General features: G+C 36.1%; 1 protein-coding gene across 1 annotated transcript; it reads left to right on the forward strand.

The window, feature by feature from the left end:
* Nucleotides 1-1,233: 1,233 nt before the first annotated feature.
* RNF212 (ring finger protein 212) lies at nucleotides 1,234-22,836 on the forward strand. The gene is made up of 12 exons (XM_086464725.1): nucleotides 1,234-1,345; nucleotides 2,928-2,989; nucleotides 7,010-7,084; nucleotides 9,785-9,841; nucleotides 12,257-12,315; nucleotides 14,440-14,504; nucleotides 14,594-14,663; nucleotides 15,465-15,510; nucleotides 16,723-16,786; nucleotides 19,346-19,418; nucleotides 20,204-20,395; nucleotides 22,797-22,836. Exons 1-12 carry the CDS (start codon nucleotides 1,234-1,236, stop codon nucleotides 22,834-22,836), a joined length of 915 nt encoding a protein of 304 aa, XP_086320851.1.
* The last annotated feature ends 633 nt before the right edge of the window (nucleotides 22,837-23,469 follow it).

Genomic DNA, 23,469 nt, shown 5'->3' on the forward strand with positions numbered 1-23,469 from the left:
CTATATTTAAAAATTCTGAGACTTTAGGGTTGTCATTTGAAATGCCCAGTAAGTGTTATTAAATTCACTTTTACAGAGCACTCACTTACAACATGTCTTGTAATATTATCTTTGGTAGTGGGAAAGAAGGAAAGATGTGTTACAACCATATGGTATATGAAGTCCAAGAAGAAAGTTTAATAAAGGGTTGCTACAAGGTTGTGGTTCAGACTTTAGCTGATATTTACTGTAAGGCTCCTAAATGCATCCCAACGACAAACTTATCTCACTTACAAGACACTTAAGCTTTTAAACCAAAAGGACAGGCACCATGGCAGAATTTATAAGGGAGCTGATTGTGTTGCTCTGTATTAATTTGGTTTATACTCCAACCAGCACTGTGACTTAAAAGTGCTTCATTCTTTATCTATAATAATAATAATTAAATATCTTTGCTTTGATTAAATGTTTTCCATTTCCTTCAAGACTTTTAATTAACTCTGTAAAGCAGAAGCTGAATCATAGCTCATTTGGGAAGAACTTTGAGGGCAGTAACCTTTATGATGTTAAAAGCCAGAGGTTCTTCCTATGCAGTCTGCGGCTCTGTCGTACCCAGAGCTACAGCCTGCACTGCAGGTAGGTCTGTAAGGGAATTTTCCCCTAAAATTTTCCTCAAGGGAAATTATCAAGGCCTGGGTGTTTTTCAGTCCAAGAAATGAAAATCAGAACTCCTTGTTTTGCTTTTTTTCCTCACCAAGAGAAGCAACAACAAACCTGCAACAGTAAACTAGCAACCTTCCCAGATCCCTGCATTTAAAAGAGTGAAAAAACCACTACCGCTTCCCGCACACCTGCTGTCCTGATGGCCACCCCTGCTCACGGCCGCCTCTGTGAGGAGGACAGGGCTTGTGGTAAAGCACCTACCCAGAGCCCCGGTGGCTGGTTGCGTTTGGGGAAGGGAGGGTGAAATCTCCCAGAGAGGACCCCTGCGTGGGCACCTCTCCAGTTTGGTAGGGAGGGGTCAGAAAAACACCCTTTTTTGGGGTGTGAGGGTCAAACTCTGATGCCCTCAGGCCCCGCTGGGGTGGGGGAGTGGGAGAGAGCCGCCACCCCTCACCTCAGGGCCTGGCAGTGCTTCAGGCCAGAGGAACATGGCGGAGGGAGGCCTGTAGGCCGCACCCCGGGGGTGGCAAGGAGGGTCAGCGTCTGCCTCAGCCGCCTCCTCCCTGCCGGGCACTCCTGCCTCTCCACCCCATGTCCGTGCAGGTCTTTTGCAATGTCTGCTTCTGCGAGCCCCGCAAGCCCACCCCACGGTTCAGCCTCACAAGCTGCGGCCACGTTGTCTGCGAGATCTGCCTCCAGAAAGGTAATGGCTGCTGCAGGCAGGGGGGCTCAGCCCTCTGCTTCAGCGGCTCAGGCAGTGCTGGCGTGTACATGTTTACCTTAACCATTAGCATTTCTGACTCCCTGTGGAAAAAAGAAAAGCCTGAGCATTTCTTCTTGTCAATAGAATGTTACTGATAAACCTTTCCAATTCCTGCTACTGATTTTCTTTAGGTAGTAAAACCCACCTGTGTCTGCCTCCGGGTGGCTCTGACTGGAGCAATATGGCTTTGAGAGCAAGCCTTAGACACACAAAACTGGAGGCTTTAATAAAAGTTGAGTCCGGTTGCTTATGGTCCACGATTGTACTGTGAAAAAAATGGGATGGCATTCTGTTCTGTCTAATGTGGGAAAGGGCATACTTTTTCATTACTGAAAGAGCAATTTGTAAACCATAGGATTTGTTTAGAACAGGTTTTGCTAACAGTCTCAGGACATTTTAAATCCCAATATTGTTACTGAAATAGTAGAAAATTTCCACCAGCATTAGAAGGATTGGAGGTGATGTTTTGAAGCTCTTGTGTGTTATGTGGAATTCCTGAGTCATATTCTGGGACTCCCATGATGTGTTTGGATGAAGATTTTTGGAAAAGACAGTGGAATAAGGAAGGTGTTTTTTTTTAAAAAAAAAAGCAGACAAATATCAATGATCTTCCCTTTGAGGACATATGAAATGCTGTGGGTTTTGTAAGGGCACACAGAATAAATGATTGATGTCTATTTCAGAATTAAAAATTTTTGACTAAAAGTTTTCACAGAGTTGCTGTTGAGGAGAGACAATCATAAAATGCAGCCTCTAAACTTACTGTATTTGTATTGTATTAATATTGTTTGGCAGAAAAAAAACCTGAGACATTAAGCATTTTTTTGCTGTTAATTCAATAATAATTATGGTATTAAAATGTATTTACTCTTTGAAGAAGTTCATGAACATTGATCCTTAGAATCCTTAGAAAGGAAGCAGATAGTGAAATTACCAAATATACATATTGTAGGAATATGTATTTACTAGAAATATTTGCTAATATGTTTGCAAATAATCAAATAGGACTTTTAAAAATGATAAAGTTTTAAAAAGTGATTTGATGAATTTTTCACTGGAAAAATTCACAAGTTAAAACTATTAATTCTCTGAAGTTAAGGTTTCATGTATTTTATTGAGAGTCAGACTGGGCCCCAATCTAAAAAATCGTATATCTTGTTGACTCTAACTCATTAATGCACTTAAACATGGATTTAATTAAACCAGGCAAATAGTCCTATTTAAATCAACAGAACTAAAAGTCACCTGCATTCAATGACACTAATGATATTCATAAAATCATTTACATGAATGCTTAGTTGCAATAGTAAGACCTGATGACATTCATAGACATTTTCCCTGTGCAACTGTGTGTAATGGATATAGAATCAAATTCTTTATTCATGTTTATCTGCATTTCTTGTATAACCTCCAGATTCCTTCCACGAGCTCCAAACAAAGGTTTAGGCATCAAATTCTATAAAAAATGTATTCAATATCTATTCAGCTTGAGGTATATTTTGAATGTGTCTTTACCTTACAGGCAAAAAAGATGAATGTTTGATCTGTAGAAGTCCTTGTCGTACATTAGTCCTTTCAAAACAGGTAAATGAAGCTTTAGTATTGTATTACATTAATCGGTAGTTTGCTTAACAGCTAAATTATTTGCATTACAAAATACTTCTCTTTTGTTTGCCAACTGTGACATGAATATTTACTGATGATAGGTTGGTAGACTTAGATACTTATGCACTATATAGCTTTTAGTTTTATGGATTTCTTCAAATAAAAGCCTATGGAGACTTGTTCAGTTTTCAGATTCTGACGGACTGTAAATCACTCCAACCTTTTCAAGAAATGTGACTGGCTATTGTGTAACATCAGTGACTACTTTCAAAATGTGGAAAAATGTTTATTGACTTCGGCATTTGTACATCAGATAAAGCAGACTATAATGAATTATTTCATGTAATGGACTGAGTAGAAAATCTGCAAGGTGGTTCATCGATGTTTTCAAGTGTATTGGGCTTTTTTTCTGTTTTCTCTTAAGCTTAACTATTTTCCTCACGGCCATGGGATTAAGAGAGTGTCTGAAATGTTGTTGAGAATTCTTGTTATTCACTAGCTTTTAATTCCCTTTTTTGAGAAATCATTAGAAAGATTTAATTTTCCCATTTCTCCCAGGAACCATCTTTTCCTTAGCTGATTTCATAAATGGTTTGTGAAAACAATTATATTTTCCTAGACTGATGCCTACCTAAGAGACAAGCCTGCCTTACAATGATAGAAGAAAAATACTAAGAGCATTCAATACAGCTAACGCATAAAGTTCTACAAGGCTATAAGGCAATCGTGTATATGAAACACAGGACAATTTGGAACTAACCCTGAAGGAGGTGACCTTGAAGAAGGGCATGCTTTCTGTAGATATGTTTAAAACTGAGCTGATGTATATCTAAAACTCTACCTTTACATACTCTAGATAAAAAAGTAAAAAACTGTTACACTAAATTTCATATTTGTAAACACAGAATCTTGCAGAACTGAAACAGGGTGAAGAAGACAACGCTACGAAAAATAAAAAATTGTAGCAAAAATAAAAAATTGCAGCAAAATTACAGCAAGCATAGTAGAAAGGAGCAATGCACACAGTAATCAAATAATAACAAAAAAAAACCCTCATCAAATTTCTAAAGGAAGTATTTTAATAAGCTTTCAATATCAGGCTACCCTGGCTGCAAATTTTGTTATTAATTTCAGTCACAGAATAATTTAGTTTGTCAGGGACCTCTGGAGGTCATCTTATTTAACACCTTGTTCAAAACTAAGAAGCTAATTTTGAAGTTAGATCAGTCTTAAATTGCAGCATTTCAACAGAACTTGATAATTTGCTTCAAAAATACTGTGGGAATTTAAAACTGCAGTGATTGGGATACTAACAAAAATATTAGATGTTTCATTAGAACCTGCCACTGCTCTGGAGGACTGGAAGGAAGCAAATTACCATATTCTTTAAAAAAGACATTCATGATGATTGCTTAGTCTTGATTAAGAACAGATAAAATGATTGGAATGATAATTAAAGATGCATATAAAAAAGTCATGGCTCTATAATTCAGGAACTTGAGTGGAAATATACCTGGTAACCTTTATGAGCTTGATGCTACGGAAGAATTCTCAATGAGTAGGAGGTCCTATAAATGTGTTAAAACTCCTCGTTAAATTGTATATTGGGGCAATCAACATGTACACATTAAATATTCTCATCTTTACAGCAATGCATGTTTGTCACCTTTATATCTTCCTTCTGTATCTCATGATCACCACTTGCTTTTTCCCAGAGGATGGTTAAGTGTTATGATAAATCAGAATGTCGCTGTTCATTATTTCAGAATATGGTATTAACATCTGCTACTCCTCCATGGAACAGATCAAATATAAAGTGTCCTACAAACCTTTATTTTAAAGTTTTTACATCAGCAATAAAGCTGGTTGGTTTTTAATTTTTTCAGATCTGACAGGTATTTAAACCAAGGTCATTGCTTTGTTAGGGTCCTAAACGGATTTCTAGAGCTTGCCTCCTATTAATGCATTTTAAAGATGCCAAATGTGTTTTTATGGATACATTCGTTTTTCTAGATGAAACTTTATTGTCTTATTTGTATTTTCTTTACTTGAATAGCATGGATAGGTTAGACTGTGCTATCTGTCTATCTGCTTTTCTCTTTCTCAATCTGCCTGTTCACCCTGTGGAAATTTTTGAATGCTTTGGCTAATGTCAACCAGATTCAAAAGAGCAGAGGAAGTCTCAAATACAATTAATTTCCTCCTGTGAGTTCTATAAAAATTCGTAGCTGGGGAAAGCAAGGAAAAGCAGTTTAGTTCCTCTGGTGAAAGAAATGCAAGTACAGCTCATCAATAGTGAGAAGTGCATTTGGCAGCCACATGCACAGCTCTACAGTAACCAACCAGGGCACGCCACCTTTGCTCAGATGAATTGCTACATAGGACATCGAAGTAGCTGATGTCAGAATATGGGGAACAAAAGATATAAATCCGTCGCAAATCCAGGTTATTAATTTAGCTCATGTAATTATTTTTCATACATACGAGACTCAATTCCCTCTTATTATTAAAAATATATAAAATAAACACACGTTGAAAATAGGTTTGGCAAATACAGCTGTTACGTAGTCTTGGTTATTTGACTTTACATTAGTGTTATACTATTTTTGGAGTAGGCAAAAATACTCTCTATATATGTTTGTGCATTTCCAAAAGGAGCAAATGTTAATTCTTTTTTGATTTCAATGCAATATTTTTAATTTAATTGACATCACATACCTTCCTATTTTCTTAGTAACCTAGAAAACTGTTGCTTCATTCAGGTGGCCTACTTCTTATATCTTTCAATAATTCACCTTTCTTTAATTTTTCAATTTTTTTAAACTTTTTGAGATTCTTTAGGACTTCTAGAATGAAATTATATTTTAGCTGCAACAGTTCCAGTTCTTTTTGACTGGATTCTGAAAGGTTGTTCCCTACATGAGAGATGCTTTTTTTCTGGGAAAATCTTCCTTTATCATCTAAGTATCTTGTGATTGCTTTTGCTTCTTTATTCAACTTTTGGCTAGTTGTAAACCTACTTCCTATCACACAATCACAGTAAATCAATGAGAGCCTTCCAGTTTACAGTTTACAGGTAGATGTTGGGGTTTTTTGGCTAATTTTTAAAAGCTATTTGCTGTTGCAGTAGGGGATAATTGAAATACGATCACTGTTAGTTCTTAGCATTATAACTATTTTAACTTAGTTCTGTAACTAGTGTAACTATTTTGGGGTTGTATTTTGTTTGCTTTTCTTATGAATAAATCAGGTATACATGTACTCTGGATTAAAGTTGCATGTAAAAAAGTTATCTACATTGTTTTGCAGATTTGGATATTCTGAAATTGACTGTATATTTCGTAGGATTTCTTTGTCATCATAAATAATAACTGTATCTTTATTACAATGATAGCTTAGGTACAGAGCTCTTACTCAGCATTTTCTAAAACCACAGACGGTCATTTGTGAGGCCACATCATGGTTTCTGATTAAAAGTTTCAGTTGAAAAATTTGATTATCATTTTAGGGCTTTTGTCTCATAATAGGATGGCATTCTGCCACCCCACAGCAGGAGATATAAAGGGATCCCAGTCAGCATTGGAACTATTCCAAAAAAGGACTTTGAAACAAAACTGCTTATAAGATGCATCAGTGTGGCTGGGGATGGTGAGAACCAAAAATCCCAGAAAGGGACAGCCAGAAACCTGGCTGTTGATCTGAAGGCAATGCCTTTTCCAGGGGACCACAACATCTTCCTTGAATGTCCTCTGGAAATTGTTATTGTCTTGGTTACAATGAGTATGTATGTGTGGAATATATTTAAACAAAAGCACAAAGACTTCCAGGTGGTTAGTAAGGGCATTAAATAAAACCAGGCTTGTTTCCAATTTCTATATCATCCTACTCTTGATCTGTCTGTTTTTTTATTTATATACATCGATCAATTCACAAAATGCTTTATTTAATATAACTTGCAAATAAAAATGCTAACCTTGGTATACTTTCTTTTCTTGGTAGACAAGTCCTGATATTCAATCACTATTCATGGGAATAGATACCTTATGCAAAAAATATTCAAAAGAAATAACACAGGTGAGTCTTCTTTAAAACTTTATAACTCTATAAAATAATCAGCAAAATATAGGAGTGAATGCTTGAAAATTAATGTATGCCATTACCATCTTTACTTCCTTAATTCCACAGTTTCAAAGTTCTTAAGAAAGCGTAAATTATTCACCACAGTCATTGTTTATATTTTCAAACTCTCTCTGAGGACCACTACTCTGGTTATTTTAATGCTGTAAAATCACTTTCAATGCCATGCAATGAAAAATTAGATCTGCTAGAACCTTAAACATGCCCAGACAGTGAGCCTAATTATAGCAATAAAAGTTACACAGTGAAAACCTGAGCTGGCTAAAGTCCTGACCTGAATGCGCTCTCTCTCTTTTTTTTTTTTTTAATTTATTTTTTTAAGCTCAAAACGAGTCTGCTTTTTTAGACAGATGAAATAAATGATTCCAGGGTAAGTTTTCTTCCTGCCTTCTGTAAGCTCCAGGCAGCATCCCTTCCTTCAGGCTTAGTTTCCAGTCCAGAACTTTAGTAGCTGTCCGGGTTAAATGAATACCTATGAACTCCCGTTGCCTCCTCATTTTCTGCATCTCTTCAGCTTGGCTTTGAGACTTGTCCTTGTCCCTTTTACTCAGCATTTCAGTGGTACTTTCAACCACTCTATGTTGAACTGTAGTAGTACATTCACTGAAGCCATCTGCAGCCTTCATTGTGTATCCTCGTCTCACTTGGGCTGGTACTTGTTTCATCTTGTGGTGAGCTTCTTGATCCAGCAGAAAAGTAACCCAGGGAAGCTCACTCGCTTTCTTCAGTAGATTCACATTTGCTCTTCTTTATGCTTCACAAATTTCTCTACAGCTGACGGTGGTCACTTTCCTCAGGACTCCTCCTCCTGAGATACATAAGGTAAACAAGAAGCCTTCCTCTGTCTTTCCATACACACTCTTTAGCAACATGTACAATGATCAGCTGTTATTCTGTGACCAGAACAAAGTCAGACAGCTGTAACACCAATCACACGTAGATACAAACTACTGCAATGTATCAAAGAAAGGAAAAAGAGGACACGATCTCAAAAGATTAAGGTGGATTTTCTGCAGCCTGACATAACCTGTGGGAAACATACTGAAGTGTAATTAAGGCGTTAATACCAGCATCAAAAGACATAAGAGCAGCTTGTGCTCTGTTAGGGCCAAGGTTTATCTGACCTATTACTCTGTCACAACAGCGGGTGCTTAGGAAAGCATACGGTAGCAAGGCTGGCAAGTAGTGATACGTCTTCAGAACAGCCTCCTAGCTTTCAACACTTTGTGGCATGAGGATTTCTCAAGGTGCGGTTGGTGCCTTTGCCTTCAAAGACTTTTGGTGGATATTTTTCCCCATGTAATTGTCAAATTGTTTTCTGAATATTTAGCATCTCTCACATACTATGGAAGGGAGGTCCATAGGTTATACACTGTGTGATGATGATTGCCTTTTCCAGGTTTTAATTTGCTACCTACTAGTTTCAGTTGATACTCTTCTATCTCATTCTAGGGGAAAAAGTAACCATTCCCATGCACTCCACCTGTGCTAATCATTAGTTTTAGACTGCTAACCATCCCTTTGTCAACTGTCTTTTTTGTGGCCATGAAGACTCATATTCTATGTGATCATTCTTCTACTGAAGCTCTTATATAGCTCTGATTAATCCGAACTATTTCCAGACCTACTGTATCCTTTCTGTGATATTAAGCAGACTCGGGATACAGTAACACATATTTTTTAAAGTGCAATGATGATGTTCCTTATTCTATGCCTTTTGTAAACACTTGTAAGTCCTGATTTGCTTTTTTGACTGATACTGAGCACTGAATTGACATTTTCACAGATTTCTCCTTTATAGACCCTAGACCTCATTTCTGAGTGACGGGAGGCAGCTCAGAGCCATTACTTTCTGAGTGGTTGTTTCTTCCATCAGTTCTTCTGAAGGGACTTCTGCTCCTTTGATGAGTTTCCAATGTGAACCTCTCAGGGTCTACTACAATGAATATAAAGTAACCATTTAAATTAGATACTCTACTACGGCGTTATCTTCTCAGAGTGTTTCTTCTCAGCTGTCTCTATCCCTACGCATTTTCTGGCAGTTTTCTTGCACATGAGAAGCAAGATTTATTAGTAAGTTGCCGCCTACTGTAATTTGCTCCTCAAGCTCTTGTCTTGCCTATGTTGTATGTTTTTACTTTTAACCTGCCATGGTTTATGATCCTCATTTGGACAGAAGAAGTGCTTACACACCACCAGACAGTGTGTCTAACAATTATTTTTTAATTAATAGGAGATTTTTACAAGGCGAGTTATAATTACCAGTAAGACACATTACTTTTTATGTTGCCATTAATTTTATGTGTTTGCTTAGCACTAATGAATAAGAAACACAAGAGCTAAACTGGCTTTCCAATGTCTTTGCCTTGTTATTGAACATAGTGTTAAAATATAAATTCAGTGAAATAAATCTACCAACTCTAGGGTAGGCCATACTAGATTAAATAAACTTTATAAGACTTTCACTATTAGTGATAATAGCTTGGAATATTTTGTTTATTATTTAAAGAAGACATATTAAATACTTATTAAAATATAGATGGATTTGAATACTGTGAAGTAGTTCTCCATCATTGTTTTGCTGAGGTTGCATAAGTGTAATTAAGTGAAGCTTGATATAACTGTATTTATTTTTAGATTTCAGAATTTCAAGAAAAACATCGTAAAAATTTATTAGCATACCACAGACAAAAGGTAACTCTAATTGAGATTTTCTTATTTTTGTTCCTTATGTTTGCTTCATTACTTTGGTTTACTTTTATAAATTATATTCACTTTTTATTGGAATACTTAGAATATTTTCTCAGGATTGCCTCATTTCTATCATGATAAATAACAGATTTTAGTTGTTTAAAATCCATGAGGACTTTATTAATTATGGTAACTATTATTTAATAAAACAGATTTTAGTTGTGGGGTGACTGAGATTAAACGGAGAGTCAAAGGACAAGGAGAGAACAAACTAATTCTCTATATGGAGAAGAAAGTGGAAGAGGTGGGCAGAGACTGGTACTCAGATTATAAGCTTAGAGGTGAAGACTAGGGCTGACGAGCTAAATGAGAAGCTTGAGCAATGGAGAACAAGACCAAGGGCTAGAACCCTGAATTAGGGATAGCTCAATGGGAAGAGGAATAGAATTATTCTGTGGAGAAGAGGTACTGAATTTGTGGCTATGCCTCTTCCTCTGTATGTTGGAAAGAAAACGTCTTTTTCATTTCTTATCTACTTCTAAATATTTGATAAAACAGTTGGCTATTTCATTCATTTCTAAGGACATGAAATGTGTGGTGAGTTTGACATGCTGGAGGGAAGGGAGGCCATCCAGAGGGATCTTGACAGGCTGGAGAGGTGGGCCCAGGCCAACCTCATGAACAAGGCCAAGTGCAAGGTCCTGCACCTGGGTCAGGGCAATCCCCAGCACAGATACAGGCTGCGCAATGACTGGATTGAAAGCAGCCCTGCGGAGAAGGACTTGGGGGTGCTGGTGGATGAAAAGCTGGACCTGACCCAGCAAAGTGCGCTCGCAGCCCAGAAAGCCCATGGCATCCTGGGCTGCATCAAGAGAAGCGTGGCCAGCAGGTCTAGGGAGGTGATTCTACCGCTCTACTCGTCAGACCTCACCTGGAGTGCTGTGTCCAAACATTCTTGCTGTGTCCGGAGCAAGAATGATTTACAGTATAAACAGTTTGGCAAAAGGCAGTGACCCCTGGAGAGGTGAGGAAGCACGAATCTACCTTTTGATACAAGTGTTTCTTCCTGCCACTCTCCCCTCTGCAGGTCTTGGCCTTTAGGAAAGAGGAGTACTGCATAAGGAAATTCACAACTTGGTTCTCATGCTTGTCTATCTTCTTTGTGATCTCCTTCCTTATTTCTAGCATGTCATCCTTGTCACTGTCAAGCAGCAGCTCTCATGACCTTGATAAATGCTTCTTTGTTGCTGTTGCTGTGAGTTGTACGGATACTGGGGTGCAGATGATGGTGTGTGGTGTGGGCACTTGATGTCCACATTCCTGGCAAGTCTAGACCCCGTGTTGTGCTAGGACCCGAAGATACTGAAAACCAAATAGTTACTCACCTTCTGCAAGGCATTTTGGCCTTAAAATGATCCAGTCCTACAGAGTGACAGGGTAAAGTACATTGTTCCTGACAAAAAGAAAAATACAAAAAATCAGATCTTATGTAAATTAGATTCTGTCTTTAACGCGTTTCGCAGTTTCACATCTGCAATAAGAGCGTAGTATCTCCTAAAACAATATGATTTTATAAAGGTATATTTTATATCAGGTAATGTTATTAAAGAATTCAAATAATATTGTGAGGAGAAGCATGAAAAGTTAACAAGAAAATTCATAATTTGTCTTCAAATCAAAATATGAATAGTGTGAAGTAATGAAGGGCTAAGGTCACACAATGGCAATTAAGGATAAATATAGATGCAGTATTGAGGCTATTGAGTAAATTTTTATGTCCTTCATAAAATATAATGTATGATCATGTAATGAAAGGCTGTAAAAAATACACATACTAGGGAACTGACCTAATGTTCTCGACCTTAATGTTCTTCAATTTTGCAAGCTCATAACATTCTTTAATGGAGATATTTTTGGTTGTGTCTGTAACAAAATAGGAAATACTCTTTCACATAAGCTTCTTACAAATAGATACTGCAAAGAACTGAATAACTTTTGAATCTGAAATGAAAAATATGGGAACATGGTATTTGGTCTTTTGTACAGTTATTGGTATCTTTTCTAGATAATTCCATATTAAATGCAACATAACTTTCACATCAGGTATGGAAAAGAAGAATAAAAATAAAAGCAAACTATTTTTAATCACTTTTCCTAGTATTAATTTGTCCAATATTACCAGCACACTTAGTGGAAGGTAACCAAACTAAGTCTGTAGCCGCCAAAATCAAGCATCACATCTTTTTCAGACTGTTTAATGGATCCATATAACAGCTATAGTCTTGCTGCAATAAATCTGGATTATCAATGATATCTAAGATTAAAACAGCCTTTCAACACTTTAGAATACTAGTTGTATGAAAACTAAGTTGTATATTGCACAAACAGATTTTGTTTAAATTTATGATTTTCTCACAGACAGTAAAGTTGGAAGAATCTCTCAAGAAAGTAACACAACAAATGCATCAGATACAACGGTAAGAGGTGTAATGCAGCAAAAGTAAATGAGAAATAGTTTTTGTAACCAGACAACAGTAAGTTTAATTGATAAAAAAGTCATGCTTTGTCTGCCTTTCTCATATATTGTGTTGTATATATAGAAGCAGCATATTTTTACAGAAATAGATGAACAGTGATTTCTGTCATCATGTCCATTTTCTTCACATTAATCAAGCCTGTCAGGAAGGAATGCTTTTATTTTTAAAGTGAAGTTAGTAGTTACTCTAAAAATGAACTTTTTTCGATCTCTATCATTTAGATATTCAGTTTGAAATTTTTTATTTGCATTTACATGAACTTGTTCATGTTCTTTTCAATGGGCTTTACAGCATCACTCTGGAAAGTGCTATAATATCTTTCCTTCTATCTATCCCGTTTGCAAAGTTACCACAGTTTTGTAACATGACTCTCATCTTCTCTGTTTCTAGTAAAAATCAACTTCTTGAGTCATCTTAAATTAGTCTTTTTTTAAAAATGAGTCAAAGAGATAGGCAAGAGGTAGCTCAACATTATCCCCCTGCACGTTAGCTGATACACCTTAATATTTTAATCTTATTTCTTTCCAGTGTAAAGCCAAAGTTCTTATTGATCCCTAAGTGCTATTACTTTTAATTTCATTACATTTTATTTCAATTATTTGTTTGAAAATATGACATTTTAAAATTTTTTATATAGTTCTTAATATTGATGTAACTTTCTATCTTTAGAACTTTCTGTCTTCGGATTTCACAAAGTGCAAGCTACCCTTGGGTCATCAGGGAGTACATTAAACAGGATCAGTTGCAAGAGTAAACCTAAGGGGACATGATTAATAACATTTCTGCACTCTCTTTGCCCTTTTTTGTTGTTGTTTCCCTTTTAACACTACGATGTACTTACCTGAATTAATCACTTTTGTCTCTGCTTCAAAGTCCACATGACCTACACAGCACACTAGTGTTTAAGTCAAATTAATGCAGAAAAAATATACTATCCTACTACTGTTTAAAAAAATCTACTTGCCAGAACATAAAACAAAAGCAAAAAGATATCAGATTTATCTACTGTGATCCACCTATGGTGAAATTATTACAGTTTCCGTATAATATTTTTTTCTATGTCCTATTTTATCCTTCCTAAGATTTTGAAAAATACTGGGAAAAAAACCCAACAGGCTTGGTCTGCTTTTCCCTTTTAGTGAATATGGGTGTTAAGAGTACTTAGTGTATGGTTACAGTGTACTTCTCTCTATAGATCCATCTTCTTGGGAGAAGCCCTTCACGAATGCCATTTTATGAATACCGGTGATCACAGATGCTGAAATCTCTTTTATAAGCCAGTTCGTGAAACCAGCAATTTAATTGCAAAATTTTGTTGATCTTTATTCCTTTTCTGTGTTTTTTCAGTATAGACTTTCTTTTGACTCTGACATGCACATAATACTGTGTTATGCTTTCTTATGCTGCTTGGTGTGACATGACTGAAAGAAATACAACGTAAAGGAAACTATGTATGTGGTGGATTATCATAGTTTATATATTTTTATCTGCTGCCTCCTTTTTCTTGTTTGCATCTCAAATAAATAGTATCTTGGTTATACCAAATACAGAGTTCTTACTAAACTTCAGATTTTTCAGAGCTCTACTGAGAGACTGTGACTTATGGCTTCTCCTTGCATGCCCAGTAGACATATTCCTTCTGTTTATGGTTATTGGCAAAGGGATCAGTTTTACATATCTGTTGGTGAATAGCACAAATATGCCAACATTGCTTTTGATAACTAGATTTTTTTAGAGTTTGGGAAACATGTACATCAAGATGAAGATTTTTGTCTCAACTGTAGTTAAGAGATATATTTTAACATCTGTTGTTCCATAAATTACTTTGCCATAATACAATCCTAAATTGATATTGTTGGGCATGTAATGACTGATATAGATATTACGATAGTTAATAGTTTATCAAATAGATTGTTATTTTTCTTCATGGCAAATTGTGTCATCTCAAAACTAACTATTAATAGATAAAATACATTGATTTTATGCTTTATTGACCAGCAAGACGAATGAACTAATCAAAGTAGCTTCAATTTATATCTGTTGTTTCTTCTGTTTCCCCTTTAGTATGAAACCTCTTGAACAAACTACACAACTACCATTTTCCAGTGCAAGCAGAAATCCGCTTACTGGTAAGAAGTGTTGATTTAAGATACCAACTATGGAATACATATCACTGGATACAGCTATGTTCTAATATGAAATTTATTAATTACTTTAGTTCCTTCAAGAAACCAGAATGGTTATTCTTCATGGTCTCTTCATCCTAGTCATCCTTCCACATCTGAAATGTAGGTACAAATCTATTAGTTTTCAATGAAAACCTTAACAGTGACAACATAGTGATATTTTATACACCAAGCCATTTTTTTTGTAGTAAGTCTAAAATAAGTATATTTTCTGATTTTGTTTCTGCAAACTGTGTAAGTATGAACTGGGGGTGATCTTATGTATCCAAGTGAACATAATAACTACTTGTATAGATTGCCTTTGTACTCACTGGAAAAAAATTCTAAGGCATGATGCAGCTTATTCTAAAGACTTTCTGGATAGATAGATTGATTAATTAGTGAGGAACTCTTCCCATTGACTGTAGGGAAAAACTAAATGACTACAGACACCAATATGTACAACGTGGTTGTCTAAATTTAGATGGGATGAACTCCAGTAAGGCTTATTAAATTTTAAATAAATTAAACATACAGCTTGCTCAAGCTAAAAAATTTCTATACCTGTGACTGCGACTTTATTTTTTATAAAAAATAAAAATCCAGAATGCCCTTATGATGGAGACAAATGACAAATATATAAATATGCATGTTTATTCTGACTTAAATACAAGAATGACAATATTAGTCATAAATCAACTTTCTCTGTAAATGTCTAAACAAAGCTCAGAATCAATTAATAGATTTTTCTTAATACTATCAGGTTTTGGAACAAGTCCTAAATTCTCATATGTGTTATGCATTGTGTATTATGTCTTTTCATTATTAGTCAAATTTAACATGGGAATATAATGTAATTTTAGTCATTATAATGAATGTATTATTTTTATTACAATGCCATATTTATTTTGACCTATGTTTAAGAATGGATTCAATGGAGATTGATCCTGTACCTTCACCAATGAGGAAAGTAAGTGGGTTTTTGTACGTGTGTTTATATATAGATATAGACACACACATATATACACATACACATGCTTTTAATTTCTCCTACTCCGTTAATACTGCAAAAAATAGGATCCTGCCCCCCCATTCAAAGCAATTCTTATAAACATGCTGATTTCAGCCATGACTGATGCTTAGTAGAAGTCAGATGCTCCCCAAAAAGGAATCAAAAGGAAATAACTCACAACATCATTGATTTCTGGATTTACATTCTCCACATACAATACACAGGCTTTTAAACATCTGATGCTAAATTAAACGGCAAATTCATAAAATCTTAGTGTTTTTATATTATAAAAGTGTCGTAACTGTTTCTAAAATAAGTGTTGCTAATATATTAAACTGAGAGTTGCAATTAAATTTAAGTTCTAATATACTAAGGAATGAAAATATATGTAAGATTTCCACCTTCACCAGACCTCATGTAGGTATCTGCAGTGCAGATCTGTGCTAGCATCTCAGGATTTTCTTTATAACCTATGGATTGGCTATATCCATAGATAGACCTTTATCCATAGTTATAACCTATGGATCAGTATGTGTGATTCATCTCACTCTAAAGGAAACTTGTTGGTCTCATTTCTGTTTCTCTTCCTGACCATAAAGGGAATTTGGGGGGATCAGGCTGGATGTAAATACTGTCATTGCAGATGTCTGAAGTTACAAGAGGTGGATCACTTGGCACTCTTAACTTCACATCACACTGATTTTCTAAACATTCTGGAAATTTCATTTATGATGGATAAAAGGTTTTTTTAAGCCACAAATCAAACCAGTCATTAGCTTTCACCTTTCATAAACAATTTTGTTTGCTGCTTGAGCAGGTGATCTTGCTTCTGTCTGTGCTCAGGGGCATTGATGTGTTTATAGTACCTTCACATGTTAAGAAAAAGCTAGGTGTAGAAGTCAATGGTCTGAAAGCAGTGTTGAACATGATATTTGACTTGAGGACTTCTTGGAATAAAACTGAAATACATGCACTCCTCGCCTCAGATCTCTAAAAAACAGTAACTGAATTCTGAGGCTTTGCACTTTAGTGCTATGAACAAAACTGGCAGCGGAGAGCATCAGAAATCTGCAGGCTTTATAGACCTCAAAAATGTAACACTGTCACTCAAAATACCTTAATAATTAACATACTTATTACACAGTAATTAATACCTTGCCATTCATTTAGCCTGAGACACCGACTGGTCCAACAAGATTATCATTAATAACTCCACCGCAAGATGGACGCATGGGTGAGTTAAAATAAAGCTTGTAACTGGATAACATTTGTATTATGTGAAGAGGATTAATAAATTAAAATCCATACATTAGTAATTCACTGAGCAAACTTGAAGCGCGTTGAGGTATAAGTAACTTATCAAGTAGACATCAATCCAGCATATGGGAAATGGTTAAAAATGAATAATGAAATGTCTTACTAGTACTGACCTACGCTGTTCTGTGAATAATTGCTTGTAACCCTAATGATTTTTGCTGAGCAATCATAGTCAACAGTTACAAATTAAATACTGTAATGATGTGTACGGATGAACAGAACAGGCAAACTTGCAATATATGTTGGTGATTTCTTGACCATCTATTAACCTTCATGATTATATTTATTTATAGTTACCAGAGATTAACATTGTCCATAATGTCATGTTAAAAATCAAATGAGGAAAAGGGGGGAAACTAAATGGAAGTTACAAAAGTATTTCATAACCAAAGCAAGGTAATTGAGATCGAGTTTCTTCAGAGAGTGTTTTTGGTTGGTAGGTTTTTTTTTTTTCACTGTATCACTGTAATAGAGTGATACACTCTGACGTAAATAAGACATGAATAACAGCCTACTGAAATTAGTGCAGTCTCCTTGAGTACTGCTTATCTGTGAGGAGTTTCCCAGAATTCTTAATGCTCTGCAGGTCTACAATTCATATGTCCCTCCCAATCTCGGTTTTACATTCAGCATATTTCTGTAACAGTCCATTCTCAGGCAGTCTTTCACCTGGCTTCAGCACGTGCTAAAGTTTGTAGATGACACTAAATTGGGTGGGAGTGTGTGATCTGCTGGGGGGCAGGAAGGTTCTGCTGAGGGACCTGGACAGGCTGGATGGGTGGGCCAAGGCCAGTTGTATGAGGTTCAACAAGGCCAAGTGCCGGGTCCTGCACTGGGGCCCCAACAACCCCAGGCAGCGCTACAGGCTGGGGGAGGAGTGGCTGGAAAGCTGCCTGGCAGAAAAGGACCTAGGGGTGCTGGTCAACAGCCGGCTGAACATGAGCCAGCAGTGTGCCTGGGTGGCCAAGAAGGCCAACAGCATCCTGGCCTGTATCAAAACTAATGTGGCCAGCAGGAGTAGGGAGGTGATTGCGCCCCTGCACTCAGCATTGGTGAGGCTGCACCTCGAATCCTGTGTGCAGTTTTGGGTCCCTCACTATAAGAAGGCCATTGAGGTGCTGGAGTGTGTCCAGGGAAGGGCAACGAAGCTGGTGAAGGGTCTGGAGAACAGGTCTGTGAGGAGCGGCTGAGGGAGCTGGGGTTGTTTAGTCTGGAGAAGAGGAGGCTGAAGGGAGACCTTATTGCTCTTTACAACTGCCTGAAAGGAGGGTGTAGTGAGGTGGGGGTTGGTCTCTTCTCCCAAGTAACTAGAGATAAGACGGGAAGAAATGGCCTCAAGTTGCACCAGGGCAGGTTTAGATTGGACATTAGGAAAATTTTCTTTACCAAAAGAGCAGTCAAACATTGGAACAGGCTGCCCAGGCTGAGTCACCGTCCCTGGAGGTGTTTAAAAAACGTGCAGATGTGGCACTTTGGGACATGGTTTAGTGGGCATGGTGGTGTTAGGTCAACGGTTGGACTTGATGATCTTAGAGGTCTATTCCAACCTAATGATTGTATGATTCTATGATTACTAGAATCCATCTCCAGCCCCATAAGGAGTAGTTAGCACTCTTGTCTTTTTACAGCATGTAAATGTCCCGAAACAAAGAGAAATGCAATCACAATGCTATTTTAATGAAGGAGCAAAAATTGCTTTTTTTATGCTATGTCTGGTTTAGATGTCCAGATCCTTCCTAAATTCCTAAATGAAAGCTTGCCTATAAATTTATGGATAACAAGATAGCGAGAGTTGAAGTTAACTGGGTTTTTTATTGTGTCTAAATATAAATACATATTTAATTAGGTCATAAAATTACATGTAGAACAGTTATGTGTTCAGCACATTTCAGAGAATCAACCCATAAAGTTTTGCAGTGGACAAAGCTGAATGAATCAAAGTGTACTTGCAAAAGTAAGGGCAAGTAGAAACAATGATCTAATGGAGCACTAAAGAAAGTTTCCTTCTCAGAGATGAATGGGGCAAAAAAGAATAGCTGAAGAACTGAAGCTAAGCTCTATGTAGGATTAATCTACTGAGACTAACGACAATTTTTCACCTTTATCCTCTGTTGGAGTACTGCTGAGGACTTTTGATAGCTTTTACTTTTGCTGGATCTTCTTCCAACAAGAGGCACTGCAAGACAACTCGTGCTTCAGCAAATATCCTGTCTGTGCTAAATTGTAAAAACATATTATTAATTTTTAGGGCTATTTTAATCCTTTCTCAAGTGACACAGTGACTTTATTTTGTCAGTCAATTCCTTATCTTTCATTGCTTATTGTAATTGTGCACCATTTTAAATTATTGAATAAACCAATTGTGAATTTGTCCCAAGTAGGGCAATTAAAGTACTAATCTTTGTTTTCAAAATTATCTCTTAAGTAAAATGGGTAATTCATGTTGATCCTGTTTTCAAAAATTTGATTCTTACAGGTAGTGTATCCTACAGAAGTTCTCAGCCATCTGGAATAATGTCAAGTCAAAATAGTAGAGCAGGATCTACAAGGTAATTAAATACCTTTTCAAAATATTACTGCCTCCTATGAGAGACTGAAATTTCTCATCTAGCATGTATTAATCTGTACATTTAAAGGTTATATTGTGTATCTGAAGAAATGTTATTGTGCAGGCTTGTTGTCACCTATAGGAATGCGTTTGTTATTGTTGGAAGGTTTTATTTTGAAATCACTTTCTTCAGAAATGTGCAGAGGTAATCTGAGTTCCTGTAGCTGTGCACATTTATAGTCATGGTACTTTTATACAAAGGGTGGTAATTTTATGGTAATAAAGTGCAACAACATGTCTGCTTTATAATTCTTTTAAAAATCAGAGGTGACAACACAATATTTACACAAGATCTGTTCTCTGAGTAGCCTGAACCTCTTCATGCAGTGTGTAGCAGGTGTTTCAGGTTTTTCATCTAACCTTTGAAAATGTCTCAAATTGTGAGAATTATTAACATCAAGAAAACCTAAAAATGGTTCCAGAAAAAATAAACTCTTGTTTTGTAGAATCATTAAGCCAAATATATCTTCCCAGCACACATTTAAAATACATACAACAAAATATTTCTTTTTTTTCCATCTCTGATTCTTGTATCATTTTTTTGTCCTGCTTTTTAAAATATGTAAAAATCCTGAAGAAGTAAAAATCTGATAAGGAATATGTAGAACACAATAATGTATAGCATTTTTTGTTAAAATATTGACACTATGAATTTAAGTGGGTTTGAAATCTTTTGTAATATGAAAGTAATCTCAAATCATATCCATGAATTAATTTAATTAACAGATCCACACCTATAAGACTACCGCACAGTGGATGTTCACTTACGTCATCATCTGGCTCACAAAGTAGTAGAAGGGGGTCGTGCGCTACTTCTGATTTCAGAACCCCTCAGCTGTATCCATTTACATCACCTTCTCCACAGCCATCTGGAGCAAGGCATCCAATCACCATCTCGGGACTTCTGCAAAGACAACATTTAGGCAAGTATATTTTATAAAATAATGACATTTAACACTTCCTGAAAATTTCTCATCATGACATATGTTTATTACTTATCTACTGGAGAAGGGTAAATAAAAAATAAATTAAGCAACACAAATACAGTATTTCAAAACTGGAAGCAGGCTGTCAGCAAAATATGAAAAATGCTGATGTTTATGATCAGTATTTTGCCTTAGTCTTCTGTGCGTTAGAATAGCTGCTGTGAAAATGTGCTCTTGCTTCACCTCAGAACGGTATTTTGACAGAGGTTGAAATCTGATAACGTCCATAATTATTCCCTAGAAAAAATCCCAGTCCTAAATAATGGAAAGTATATAATAATTCGGTAAAAAAAATTTGCAACAAATCTCAAGTACGGCAGGGTGGAGCAAGCGCATTGAACCCAGTGGGAGTCACAGCAAGACTGAGACAGTCAACAGGAATCCTTTAATAAGCAGAATAGTTGCAGCAGAAGAGTTGACACGTGGGAAAGAAGGAAAAAAATGGCTATAATGAAAAGAATGAAGGAAGACAGTTCCTGTATGACTGAATGTCATGTTGGAGAAAGTGGATGACAGTTGACATCTCACTATGTTTAGCAGAGAAAAAATGAACATAAAAGGAAACTGCTGTATTCTGAGAGTAAGAAGTGAAGTATTAGTCACTTAGTTATTAGGAACTAGGGAATATTAATGCAAATGAACGAAAGAGTGAACTCATTCTGAAAATGAACAATGGATAAGGAATGAACAGATGTGAGACAGAGGAAGAGGAAGGAAGGTGTGTTAAGGAATAGAAAAAAGGGTGAGGATATTGAAAGGGTTGGGAGTAGAAAAGGAGCACAGAACAGTGCATGGGACAGAACCAAGGCTATAGAGGAAGCAGATTAAAGGATTTATGAAGAATGGAGATAATAATGCAGAATATTAATACAAAAGAGGAAGCAGGATGGACTAAAGGAACAAGTTGAGAGGACAGTAAAGGCTATTTTTCCTTCAAAGCAAGAAAAGTAGAAAAGAGACACTAAATAATTGCAACAAACAGACCAAACAAAAAAGCAAAGAATAAGGAAATGGTGGGAAGAAAATTAAAGAAGACAAAAGCATTTTCTAGTCTTTTATATTTATGTTTTATAAATATTACTATTAATTTCATTGTACTTCTGTGTTGTGTGCTCTGTATCTTCAGTTTGGAAGGAAAGGCTTAGATGAGAATTATGATAATTTGTTGCTGGTGATTTTTCCCACATTCTGTATGATATGAAATTTATTTCTTTTATGGTTACCTATTATCCTGTTACAGGCTTCCAGATCCCATGATTTTTTCAGTCTTAGTGCTGTTCTCTCATTTGCCAAGTTTTCTGTCTCAAATTCACATTTCTTACAGATCTAGCTGTCCAGACACCCACAAGAATGTCTGCAAGTGACAGTAAAAAAGGAGATAGGCTGGGGTATTACTTGTTGAGTACAGCGTAAAACTAGCAAAAGTAGCTGCATAGAAGCAGCCCAAGAGGGATGTATGTAGGCAGGAATTACACTGCGGCAGATTAATTCATAAAATCATAGAATCACAGAGTCATAGAATCATGGAACAGCTCAGGCACCTTGAAAGATCAACTGGTCCAGCCTTTTGAGGGAAAGGGAGCCTAGATGAGATTATCTAACACCCTGACCAATCGCATCTTGGAAACCTAATTCTTCATATTGCAGAATTTACATCACAAGTGAAATATTTGTAATTTACATTAAAAGGATAATTCAGCTATACAGCATTTTCCAGTCCATATTAATAAATGTGACCTTTCTATTCTAAGAGTAACAAATCCCAAGCAGTTTTGAGTTCATGATACCTCCTGAAACCAAAATAAAGATATTTTAAGCAATTCACTTGTACTCAAGTTATGGATGCTTAGAGCTTGTGGAAGCTTACATCATAATTGTTTTTCTTGTGGAATTTCTGGACAGTGATACAACATGTGAAATAATGCATGAATCTGATAGGATCTGTAAATAATGTAGTAGAAATCGAAGTTAAAGAAAAAAGCAGCTATACTGAACTTTAGTAGTCATCTTTGAGCTATGCGTTTACAAGTTAACTGCAGTTTCTATGCAGAACAATGCTTTGGACAGTCACTTGTAGCTGAAATTGGAATAGGGCAAAAATGCTTCTATGGAAAGAGAACCCTAACTCATTTTTGTATGTACAATGGGGCATATTTAGATTCGTAAGAAGAAGTATACAAAAGCTCTCATCAAAATGGATGTGTTTTCTTTTGAATTTTTGATAGTTTTCACGTTCTCTCTTCCTTGAGTAAGTTCCCAAAATAATTTACATGGATGAAGTTTTCCTTTAGTCTTACTAAATTTTTTCCCATTTGTACTTACATTTTTATTCTAGGATCGACTAACTTTGGAGGACACTCAACAGAAAGATAAGCAAACATCTGTGAATTGTTTTGGTCAATAAGCATCTGAAGAAGCCCTAAACAGTCTTTGGATATTGAAGTATTTGTAATTTCTATAAGATGTCAGATTGGCATAAACCAGCTAACTATTCAGCATGAATAATGTATTTAAAGCATCACTGATCTTGCTGATTAACATCCGCAGTAGTTTTAAACAGGAGTACAAAACCCTTTTGCTGTTTGTAGAAATTTTGGCTTAAAATATATTGTATAAATAAACAGCCTTTATTAACTAAGTGTTAAGATAAAAAGGATTGTATATATTCAATGACCATTTCTTACTGTGAATGCATTGAGCTGCAGCAGAACTATTTTTAAATCATTGCGCCTGCACAGTATTGGAGATAAGCCCCAGTCTTAAAAAAAATTAATTTACGGATTTTCAGTTCCAGAATTCCAAATTTTGGGTCTCACTCTGTGGATCACTTTTTGTTTACATTGTTGAAAGGAGTAAGATTTGAGGGGTGTTACACTCCAGCAGGCTCTGCCAAGCTCATTATAGAGTATCTATTCCACACTCCAAGAAGTTTACCATTTTATTTAGTTAGCAATGATTTCTTCCCAAAATGGAATGAAATGGAGGAACTGGGATGAAGAGAAAAAA

Source organism: Leptosomus discolor, chromosome 4, assembly GCF_034619465.1.
Source record: "Leptosomus discolor isolate bLepDis1 chromosome 4, bLepDis1.hap2, whole genome shotgun sequence".
Taxonomy (NCBI): domain Eukaryota; kingdom Metazoa; phylum Chordata; class Aves; order Leptosomiformes; family Leptosomidae; genus Leptosomus; species Leptosomus discolor.